General features: G+C 37.9%; 1 protein-coding gene across 1 annotated transcript in view; it reads left to right on the forward strand.

Moving 5' to 3' along the window:
• The window catches only part of pkhd1l1.1 (PKHD1 like 1, tandem duplicate 1), a 185,547-nt gene that overhangs the window by 25,319 nt on the left and 147,831 nt on the right, over nucleotides 1–12,397 (forward strand). The window contains exons 18-22 of the mRNA XM_069915690.1: nucleotides 377–535; nucleotides 1,526–1,698; nucleotides 2,019–2,129; nucleotides 3,135–3,224; nucleotides 11,896–12,244. Coding sequence (XP_069771791.1) covers nucleotides 377–535; nucleotides 1,526–1,698; nucleotides 2,019–2,129; nucleotides 3,135–3,224; nucleotides 11,896–12,244 — 882 coding nt within the window. The remainder of the gene's footprint in view (nucleotides 1–376; nucleotides 536–1,525; nucleotides 1,699–2,018; nucleotides 2,130–3,134; nucleotides 3,225–11,895; nucleotides 12,245–12,397) is intronic.

Genomic DNA, 12,397 nt, shown 5'->3' on the forward strand with positions numbered 1-12,397 from the left:
ACACTCACCATCCAGCACATGCTCTGTTCTCGCTGCTGCCATCAGGAAAGAGGTATAGGTGCCACAAGACTCACACTCCCAAGTTCAGGAAGAGCTGCTCCCCCTCCACCATCAGACTCCTCAATGACAAACTCACTTAAGGACTCTTACTTGTATACTTTATTGATTTTCTTTTGTTTTCTCTGTATTGCACAGTTTGTTTACATTCATTATCTGTTTACATTTCTTTTATTTGTTTACGCTGTATACGGTTTATTTTTTGCACTACCAATTAGTGATAATTCTGCTGCACCTGCAAGATAAAGGAATCTTAGGGTTGTATGTGATGTCATGTATGTACTCTGACAATAAATCTGCAATCTAAATGGTATCTCAGCTATAGGAAAATCTATGGCTCCCTTTCAGTTCCTGCTTATAAAGAAATATTAATCTACAAAGATTTTGGGCACTGCAGCGTCAAAGAATGCTTTATCAACCCTGGTTACAGCTATCAGTACATCTCCATCAGCCTATTGAATGAAGACTGGTTTCCAAGGTCAATCCTATGTTCTGTCTCAGGGAAGGAGTGAGGCTTCAGCAGATTACTCTTGCACCCGTCACAGAACCAAATTTTCAGATGAAGACACGAGACACTGCAGATACAAAAAGCAAATGGCTGGAGACTGCTGAATTCTTCCAATGGTTAGTTATACTTTCTCCAGTCCTCCAGTGAGGTTCTGAGTAGGGAGCAGCCCCTTAACACACTGAGTCTGCAAACTAACGCGGAGTCAGGTTATTTCCCATTTAACGCTGCTCTTTCCCCTTTCACTTTGTTATAGAATTCAACCACAGGAAAGCACCAGCAGAGACCATATACAGAACACAAGCTTTTTAGAGGAGAACATAGAAAACTACAGAATAGTTCAGGGTCTTCAGACCACATTGTGCCGACCTAATAACCTACTCTAATAGCTGCCAATGCATACCTCCATTTTTCTCAGTTCCATTTACCTAATAGTCTCTTAAAAGATCCTATTGTGCTCGCCTCCACCACCATTGCTGGCAGTACATTCCATGAAGCGACCTCTCTCTCTGTTTTCCAGGCTTTTTTTGGTGCAGGCTGGAGCAGTATCTGCTTTGCTGAATTTCCTTACTTTTCCTCTGAAACCTTGACTGAGCTGTAAAGGCAGATCCAGGCCCTGAAGTCACAGCAATCCTCGCACGCATTGAAGCAGGGAGATAGGGTAGAGAGATCTTGCATTAGGATGAGGTTGGCTGAGGCAAGGAGCCAGAAATGGTGCTATATAGATGTATGAAGAAATGGCAGAGACTCAGGACTGAGAACAAGAGAGGCACTGGTATAAGGGGAAGTGACTGAGGATAATGATTGATTGAGACCAGGTTGTAGAGAAAGCAGGAATGAGTAGGGTTTTTTTTAATGTGAGCAATACCAGGAGTAGGGATGAGCATAGATCCAATTAAGAGGCCCATTACTGTGTAACTCTCCACTAGCCAAGTTCCAAACCTGTCATCCAATATGCCCCAGGTGTTCCAACATTAGAAAGGTCTGTGGAGAGCAGACCTTTCCCTCCAAGACCCAAATCAGAGCCGAGGCCAACTGGAAATTGAAATTGGGAACAGACTTGATTTCCCTCTTGTGCCGCTCTCCACAGGCCCTGGAATGTTTCTGGAAGTTTTGCTATCAATTTCATGATTTGGGTTTTTTTTTGCTAAACTCAACTTGCTGGATAAATTTGATTGTGAAATCATCAAAATGTAATTAAAACACAGAGACAAAATAAAAACCTGCAAATGTTGGAAATCTGAAATAGAAAACTTCTGATGAAAGATTGATGACCTCAAATGTGGGCTCAACAAGCCTGTCCACTGCCTGCTGCCTGACTTTGCTGAGTATTTTGAGCATTCTATAGCTTAGCACAAAACTATACTTTTGTTTTTGTGACAAAATGTGATCCAAAGTGAAGCCAGATATCTGTTGATGCCTGATGATATTAACTGATGTGTTTCTTCCCTGGAAGAGGTGACTGGGATCTACCCATCTGAAGGGAGTGTGGAAGGAGGCACACGGCTAACTGTGAAGGGGAAGTTATTTGATGAAACAGATACCCTGGCTAGAGTTACTGTGGCAGGTATGTGCTGGAGGAGGTGGGGGGGGGGGGTGGAGGTTGGGGTTGGGAGACAGGCAGGACAGATGTGTAACATGAGAGTGCACTTGGCTACCTCAGAGCTACCCAATATTCTTTCCTATGTGAAGAGACTATTCCTGCAGAGTAAACTCCCAAGGCAGCCAAGTAACATTGGTTAAGGAACAACTGTTTGATCAGTGGGAACCCTGCTCCTGCTTTTCTTTGATATGACACCAGGGGGTACTTCATTGAGCAGAAAATGCCTCAGCTAATATCTCATCTGAACATGGTGTTCCATACTGAAGCATCATTGTAATGTTGAACTTTCTCAATGGGAATGAACCCTTAACCTCCTGGTTCAGGGAAGCCGATATGCTCCATTTATTGTTCATTGATGCTGGTAGACAGATCAACTCACCTGGGAGTCTTCATCCAGTGGGGTTGCAATCTTCTGATAACCAACATATATTAAATTTGTTCCTGTTGCCTGGTATCAATGAATCTTGAGCAAATGTGAGCTTCTGGAGGGACTCAGCAGGTCAGACAGCATCCATGGAGAACTGGTCAGTCAACATTTCAAGATAAAGGGTCCCAACCCAAAACTTTGACTGGTTGTTTCTCTCCATGAATGCTGCCTGACCAACTGAGTCCCTCCAGTAGCTTAACTTTGTTCAAGATTTCAGCATCTGTAAAGTTGGTGTTTCCCCAGTAAATCTAGCATGTTGCACAAAATTATTTAATTTTAAACTTTCCTATTTTTCACCAGCACTTCTAATTTATGATTTAGAGCAGGCACAGTTCTGGGAAGAGCAATTTATAACAGGTGATATTAACCCTCTTTTATTTGAAAATATCTAAGCTGTTATGTACTGAACCTGTCATCCAATGCGCTGTGTTCAATAAATGTAAAGAATGCTTTCAATTAATGAAAGAAGATACATTCATGATCAATGTCGATCTCAACTCTTTCTCATATGTTTGATTTGTGTTATTCTTTGTCTTTAACAGATTTAAACTGTGAGATTCTTAGTGTCAACTCAACTGAAATAATCTGCCAGGCTCCAAGAGAAGGCAATCTTTCCTGGACAGTTTTCCCAGGTAGTTCATTTTTTAATTGGTAGATTTTCATCAATTTTTGGTACATATATCAGCCTGTTAATAAATGCTCATCTGATGTCAAATGTAAAGTTCTTGGTCATTGAAAATAGATAGGATTGGATAAACCAGATGATCTGTTAGATATTTATGAGGACATGCAACAGGCTGGCTATTTTCAACCTAGCTGTTATATCCTAAACTAGATTGGTTCTTTAATGCTAATTGTAATAGCACACAATCTCAGTCACCACTCCTTCCACCCCCATGCCTAAACTGCTTGGGTTGATCTTGTGTAGAACAAATGAGCCAATATATGCTGCAAAAGAACAGGTGAATTAGTTAAATATAGCTAACTTGTAAATGAGCTTAGTCAGAAATACTTCAGGAAATGCAGCACATAGAAGGCAGCTGCTGTTAAAGCTTATGCGACCATTCAGTATCTGCACAGAATTCCATAGATTCTCTACTCTCTGGGAGAAGAAATTCTTTCTCAACTCCACCTGAAATGGATAGTTCCTTATTCTGAAACTGCTTACTGTTGTAGATATGCTGAAAAGGGGAAACATCATCTTGACATTCTCCCCGTCAATCCTCATCAGCATACTGTGGCTTTCAATAAAATCATCTAAACTCAAACTGAGTAAAGGTTTAGCCTGCTGACTCCCTCCACTAGAACATTGTTAACAGGAGTAGGTCATTGACCCTTCAAGACTTCCTCACCTATTCATCTTCCACCTCATTGCCTTCTCCAGAGTTATCCCCCCATCCCTAGACTCCTTTAAACCCAGAGATGTTTTTGATCTCTACTTTGAATGAACAATGTCTTAATCTCAGGGAAAGAGAATAGCAATGTTCACCCAGCCTCTAGACAAAGAAATTCTCTCCTTATCAGTGGTGTGCTCACTATTCTGAGACTGTGCCCATGCTCTGGACTCCTTAGCCAGGGGAAACATCCTCCTGCACCCAGCCTGTAGAATCCTGGAAGAATTTTCAATCAGATTATTTTATTCTTCCAAACTCAAGAGAGAAGCCTAATCTACTCAATCAGTTTACATAAAGTAAACTAGCTAGGTCATGCCAAGTGACTGGTACATTCCAGATATTAGGAGATGGAAACCATATGAAGCACCCCAAGTGTGGTCTCATCAATTTCTATATATTTGCAGTAAATACTTCCTTTCTCCTATATGCAAATCCTTCATGAAGACAAGCTGTTACATTTTCCTGCTGCCTTTCAATGGCTCATGTCCTGAATATATAGGTCCCTTTAAAAGTCAACTCTACCCATTCTCTCACCATTTAAAGTATTCTAATTGAGCACAAAAATGGACAACAGCATATTTTCTGCAATTATACTGCATCTGCCTTGTTCATGCCCACTCACTCAGCTTGTCTCCTTCCTTTAAAGCTTCTGTGCATCCTCTTCCTGACACACAGACCCAACCAATCTTAATTTTTCAATATTTTTATTAATTTCATTCAACAAAAATTACATAAGTAAATAAACATGAATAGAGCAAATTTATAGAATACTATTAACTGTAAAATCTACATTATGTTTAAAAAAAAAACATGCAAAAATTTTTTTAAACTAGCTCATCTACTCAGGGCCTGTTGGTAAAATACATAGTCCACTATTTGATATGAAATATGCCTTCCAATGATTGAGAAAAGAAGGACATAACCAAAATATATGATACAATGAACCATCTTCAGTTTTACATTTATCGAATTTAGTAGACAAGTTAGGATAGAATTTAGACAATCAGGTTTTGGAATAGTGGGCATGATGTACCACTTTAAATTGCAATAGCTAATGTGTCAAAAATAGAGAAGATGAATAAAATAGAATCCCATTGTAGTCTCAGAAAATATTTGTTGGAAGTCTTGTTCCCATAATTTTTTTATTCCATCCTTAGATAGCAAAAGTAGTTTATACAGGGCAGACAAAGAAGTGGGACATAGCGCAGGCGACATGTTTCTTTCAGTTTTGTTTTGAGTTTTTTTTTAATTTTATTTTTAATTTAATTGACTACTTTCAGTTGTACAAAGGGGTGGGGAGTGATTTTTTTTCCATAGATAATTTCTCCAGGCCATTGTGCTATAAGTAGAGGGTGTTGGATTTCCAAGTGATCACAATACATTTTTTTTGTTACAGCCAATGCTATTTTTATAAATGAGATTTGATATTTATTCAATTTGTTGATTATTTCCATAAAATTACCTAGTAGATATAGCTCTGGGTCACCCGTGAAGGCCACTCCTGTTATCCTGGTTAATTTTTCTGCAATGTCTTGTCAAAATGGCTTCACTTACACACATGACCACGTAGTATGTAAATAAAAAAAGTTCCTGTCTCAGACCCACATCTGAAACACATCTCTGATATTTCTGCTTTTGATCTATGTAATTTCTGTGAGGTAAGATGTTATTGATGTCTTGCACTTATAATTGATGTCATACTGTCCTTACACCAATCTGATCAGCTTCTTTCTAGAATCACCACACCCAAATCCAACTCCTATCTTTTTCTTGACCTCTGCAACCCTGGTTTTGAACTTTTACTCTGGAGAGCATAGTACATTTTTGTTACAAATTTCCCCATTCAGACTATTCGTTCTATTTCACTAATTTCAGGTGGGGTCAACGTTGGTCCCCATCTTTCTTTTAAGAATGATCTAAGCTGGAGAAAACAGAAGAAGGTACCATTGGCCACTCCGTATTTGTGTTTTAATTGTTCGAAGGACATGAGTTCCTTCCATATAGCAGTCTTCCATATATTTTTTGCCTTTGTCATTACCCATTACCATGAATTTAATATTCTGTTGCCTATGTTCATAGACTATAACATTTTTACACAGTGGTGCTTTTATTGATATCCCTACTTTTTTTTCCCCTATACATTCATTAATTTCTTGCCATGATCTGATCATATTTATCAGTATGGGATTATCTGTAATTTTTGTCTAGTGATTTGACATTCCATCTATAGATAAAATCCTTTGCTTCCCCCTCCTCCATCGAGTACATTCCCATCTGAATCTGGGGGAGGGGGGAGTGGTTTGTTTTCAATGTTGAAGGCTGTGAGAAATCTCGACTGTGCAGCTAAGTAGTATTTTTTTAAATCTGGAAGTCAAAGTCCTCCCTATAGACGACACTTTCCTTATTCTAATATATCCTAATTTCAAAGTATCATCTTCCAAATGTGAGCTGCGATATTCCAAATTTAGATCTCTTTACTCCAATAAATCCAACTCTGTGACTGCTATTTTATGTAGTTTTAATTTGTTGATAAAATGGATAAACATTTTGCATAGCTTCACATTAAGACTTTCATAATGATGAATACCAAAGGATTTACTGTATGATGATTCAAAGATATGTAGAGATACAAGCTTAAAGAGATACATAAAGGTATTTAAAGAGACAAAATTTAAAGAAAATTTCTCGTGCTCACGCTTCCTTCACATCTTGAAGAATAACGAGCAAGTCATTAGTGGCTTGTCAGATATTACGACATATTACATCATAGTCACTATGGTAACACTACAAATAATAGTTATCTTAAAGAGACAGGCACAAAATTAACTAACAATCAAAACACAAGGTTTTAACCTTTACACTCCCAGCTCGTAGTCCCATGTCAATTTTTTCAGTGCTATTCTTGGTACTTTATTATTCCACAGGAATTGTCTAATTTCATTGGTTAGTAGTCTAAAGAAGTTTGTAGGTCACAGGATAGGGAGTGATTGAAAAAGATACTGCAGTCTTGGCATCACTTTCATTTTGATGCAATTAACCATTCCCACTAATGTAATCAGTAATTATTTCCATTTCTGCAGGCCCCTTTCTATTTTCCCAAGAAGAGGAACATAATTTAGTTTGTACAGATTTTGTAAGTTGTTGTCAATCACTATTTCAAGATATTTGATTTCATCTGTCTTCCTTTTTGGTATCTTTCATATTTAAAATTTGTTAATGGCAATATCTTGCTTTTGTCCATATTTATTTTATAACCTGAGATTCTTCCATATTTTTCTAGTGTTCCTTGTAATTTTTCCAAAGATTTAGCTGGGTCTGATAGGAACAATAGCACATCATCAGCAAATAGACTAATTTTATGTTCTTCTTGTCCAACTTAGAAGCCCTTTATATCCGATCTCCTCTTATTATCTCTGCCAGCGGTTTAGTCGCTAAAATAAAAAGCATTGGGGACAGGGGGCATCCCTGTCTATTTGATCTACTCAAGGGGAACACCACTGACATCTGATTATTGTTTATAATTTTAGCTTGCAGTTTATGGTGTAAATTGTTTTATCCAGTTTATAAATGTACTGCTTATGCCAATTTTTTCCGGTGATTTAAATAATAAGGGCCATTTCAAACAGTCTAATGTTTTTTTTCCACATCCATGGAGACTGTAATACTTGGATTCCATTCAAATTTTGCTTTGTGTATTATATTAAATAATCTTCCTATATTTGAGGAATGTCTTCCTTTAACAAATCCTGCTTGATCTGTATCTATCAATTTTGTTAAATATTGTCCAAACCCATTAGCCAACAATTTTGCTAGTATCTTGTAATCAGCATTTAACAGGGATATTAGTCTATATGACAAAGTTTTTAATGAGTCCCTATTTTATTTTTTTTAACACTAATAATAGCAGTTGAGAATGATTCTGGCAGAGTCTGTGTTTCTACTTCTTTGTCCAGAACATCCATAACAGGGGCATTAATAGTTCTTTAAATTATTTGTAAAACTCAGGTGGGAATCTATCCTCCACCAGTGATTTATTGGCCTGTAGGGTACCCAAGGCCTTTTCAATTTCTTCCCTTGTAAAGGGAGTATCTAGTCTATCCTTTGTCTCTCTTCTAGTTTTGGAAGTTCAACATTCAACACAAATTCTTCCGTTTCATTCTCGTCTCCTAGTAATTCTGATTTTTAAAATTTTGTTTAGTATTGTCCAAAAATGTCATTGATTTCCTTTTGTTTATATACAAGAGTGTATGTCTCTGTTTTTATAGCATTTATCATTCTTGATGACTCCTCTGCTTTAATCTGCCAAGATAAAACTTTGTGCACTGGTTCACCCACCTCATAGTATTGTTTAGTTGTTAATATAACTTTTTCTGTTCTATATGTTTGTATTGTATTATATCTTAGCCTTTTATTCTCCAGCAATCTGAATTTTTCTTGTAGTCCTGTTCTTTGATTTTTTTTTCTAATTCTATAATATCTTTCTCCAGTCTAAATACTTCTGCCATATATTCTCTCTTAAGATTATTTGTATAGGATATAATTTGTCCCCTCAAATATGCTTTGAGCATGTCCCATATCAAAAAAAATTATTGTTAGTAGATAGCTGATTTGTTTCACAAAATTTTCTATCTGTCTCTTTACAAATTCGTACTACCACACAACTTAAAAGGACAGACTTTTAAGTAGTGTGGTGGTAAGATGCCATCTATATACATTTTCTTGCTTTTCCATTATTGCAATAGTTAATGTGAGTGGACTGATAGAAGCCTTGCTAGGTATTCTGTTTTTATCACTTGACTCTTTAAAGTAGGCAGACATTAAAAACAAGTCACTCCTTGTATGTGAATCATGCACCCTTGAGTAAAAGGAGTAGACTCTCTGTGGGATTTAATTGCCTACATGAATCAATAAGATTTAGATCCTTCATATATTTGCTGCTTTCACCCTCATAACTGTTCTTGCAGATTTATTTAGTATTGGGCCCAAGCAAAAATTTATATCCTCCAACCAATATATTTTGTCTTTCCTGTTTTTAAGAAGATATCCTTCATAAAGGTTTCATCATCATAATTTGTAGCATAAATATTCATAAATGTTCTTGCTTCTCCATAAATTTTAAAATGTGCCATTGAATAGCTTCCGACTTGAACAATCAAAGGGTCTTCTATTAACACTGGTGTATTTTTATTAATTAAAATCGCTACCTCTCTTGCCTTTGAACCAAAGGAAGACAATATTATTTGCCCTACACATTTCTTTTTAATTTATCATGTTCCAATTTGGTAAGATGTGTTTCCTGCAAAAAGATTATATCCACTTTTCATTTCTTTAGATATGCTAAGACCCTTTTCCTCTTCACTTTCCCGTTTATCCCATTAATTTTAAGACTAATAAACTTCAGTGTTTTATCCATACCATTTTTCAAATAAATATTGTATAACAATAAAATATTTCCAATTTTTTAAAAATACTGTATCATTTCCCTTTTAAGAGACATTTCCCTTTTCATGTCTCTTGTAAAAGGCATTTCCCTTTTAAGAAGCATTTCCCTTTTAAGAAACATACACATTTCCTCTTTAAGAAACACATACACATCCCTGGCTCTGATCCCGGAAACCCACAAGAAAGCCCATGGACTCTTCCGAAGAAGAACCTTCCCTTTCGTGCCATCTTTTAAAACCGCTCCTCTCCCGGTGCCATTTTCCCCCTTAAATCGGAGTTCCCACCCTGCTACTTCCTTCACCACTTTCTTTCCAGAGCTCTCCATGTAAATTACAATGATTTTCCTTTCAGCAGTAAAAATAAGATGGTTCAATACTACTAAATATAAATAAAAAAGATACGTCTTTCAGTTTTCTCATCTGGCATCTTTAATCTTTTCATAAATTTCATTAAAATTCTTTCACTTCTTTGATCTTGAAAATTTATTAATTACCTTCTGAGACATCCACCCTCAACTTTGGTGGGTAAAACATTGAATATTTTCCTTTCTTTGTTTGACCAAGGCAGGGCTAAAGTCCTGAAAAAGCATTGCTTTTGTATAGTCCACCACTAATGGACCATTATTATTTTTTGAATATTCGTATGCTGCTCCCAAGTTCACCAATTCGTTTGGGTCGAGAGTCCAGGTGAGCCCTTTCAATCTCCAACTTTGCATTTAACCTGTTTTGTCCCAGCATTTTTGTGATCCATGTTTCAAAAGGCACTTTCATGTAGCCAATTGCCCTACATGTAAAGCCGCATGTTTAGACAATATGTGGCTGTTTTGAGGCCACCTGAATGTGCAGGAGGTGCTCTTGAGGTGAGCTACATGACCCTCCTCCGAGAGGGATAATCAGCTCAGCTGAGTGGCTCCCCAAGCCGCCTGAATGCAACTGGCTGAAAGTGGATGTTAAAGGGTCAGGCTGCTGATCACAACTGACACTGGGCAGGAGCCGGTGTGTGCTCAGAGCCACATCCTGTGCAGCTGTGTCCTTCAGGTGGCCAGTGTTGCGCTTTAAACGCTGCCACCTGAACGGCAATTTAAAGGGCCGCTTCTGCTTCTTCAGGCGCATTCTTAGCGTAGAATGCACCTGAAAAAGCCTAAAGAAGCTTGCCAGGTTTTTCCCCTTGATTCCTTCTCTCAGTCCAGTGTTTCTTATATTTGTTACGTCTGCTGAAATTTTCCATATGATCGATCTTATCCATCAATCCTTTTCTGTGTCCCATGTTTTTGCTTTTTTTTTCCTAGATCTTTTACCCTGTCTTTTGTTTTGTCCAGCTCAGCCTCCAATTGAGTCATTTGTTCTGTTAAACCTTCCACGATTTTTAAATTTCCGATATCTTTTCCGATATGTCTCTTATCGCTGATTCAACATTTGTGAAACGATGGTGTTCTGGATGGTGGCTGTATCTTGGGATGACCCTTCCCCCCACCCAGCTCCGCTGGGTTCAGCCAGTCCCAAGACCCCTCCTGAGTCGCTCTCCTCATCGGGCTTTCACTTGATGCTCCTGGCTGAGCTGTTGCTTCTTCAGTTTTTGTTTTTGGTTGCCTTGGTCATTTAGCACTCGTTTTATCCATTTTTGACGATAAAATTCTGGTTTTTGAGCTGTCAGACCATCTTTTTAATACTTTTTATGGAGAGCTCTTCCATAACACGTCTGCTCAGATCCTCAGCATGGCCACGCCCCCTGTGTGTGTCTTTTTTTTCAAACATGCCTAACTACAAGTAATCCCTGGGCAACATTGCAGCTGCTGCAGTGCTGCTTGGAAGAGGTAGATAGAATTTTCAAAGTCTACTTTTTTTGGAATTTTCTGGTCTACTTCACTGCTACACGGGGCCTTTGAATTTAGTAATCTTAAGATGTTGGATATAAATAAAAACAAACATTTAGACCATAATCCCATGATTTAGGAGCAGAAATGGGCTATTTTGCTCTGAAATTCAAATCATAGCTGATGCACTTTTCCTTTCAATTCCAATATCCTACCTTCTCCCCAAAACCTCCAATGCCCTTACTAATCAAGAAACTATCAACCTCTGCTTTAAATAAACCCAAGGAATTGAGCTCCATAGCCTTTTATGGCAATGAATTCCCAAGAATTCCAATGAGTTCCTTGAATGTTTTCTCTATCGTGAGTGGACAGCTTAGTCACCATAGACAAGTTGGGCCAAAGGCCTGTTTCTAAACTATAAAACTCAGTAAATGAATCTTCACTCCTTATGGCATGATAAAGCTGAGGGGCCAGGTGTGAAGTGCATCCAACCTCAGTTCAGCATGTTTATGCTCTGCTGCTAATGGTAAGTCCATTGAGAGAGTATTAACTTGAATCGGCTAGCCTACCAATAGCTCAGCTACTGGTGGGGCACAAGGGGACACATCATTTTATCATTGCACATATTGACTTTTCCAATTTTCTATTGTTCAGGAGGAAGAGGATTAAAGGTGGAAACATGGAAAGGTGGTTCTCTAAGTGACTTGCCAAACTATAGTGAAAGCACAGTGGGATACACTTCATCATGGACTGATGAAGCCTATTATAAACCCTCCACACCATGGACTCCATCAGTTACACGTCTGAGTGGGTTCTTCATTGCACCAGAAACTGATAATTTTCGTTTCTCGATCAAAGGGAGAGGTGCATTTGAGCTTTATTTTAGCCTAACTGGACTACCTCAAGATAAGGTATATCTAAGACATTTAATCATGGCAGACTGTTTATTGATTCATCTAGCTATGAACTTGTATGAAAATTTAGCACCAGATCATCGATACTGGTAAATGTTGAGATCTTATGAAAGTGAACAAAGATGGTGATGAGGACTGTAATATAGCCATCTCCAACAATGGGCACAGATCAAGCAAATGGGTTAAACTCCTTTGATATCAGAGTCAGTTTCAATAACAGAATATAAATTACAGGGCAGCAA

Source organism: Narcine bancroftii, chromosome 2 (genome assembly GCF_036971445.1).
Source record: "Narcine bancroftii isolate sNarBan1 chromosome 2, sNarBan1.hap1, whole genome shotgun sequence".
NCBI lineage: Eukaryota > Metazoa > Chordata > Chondrichthyes > Torpediniformes > Narcinidae > Narcine > Narcine bancroftii.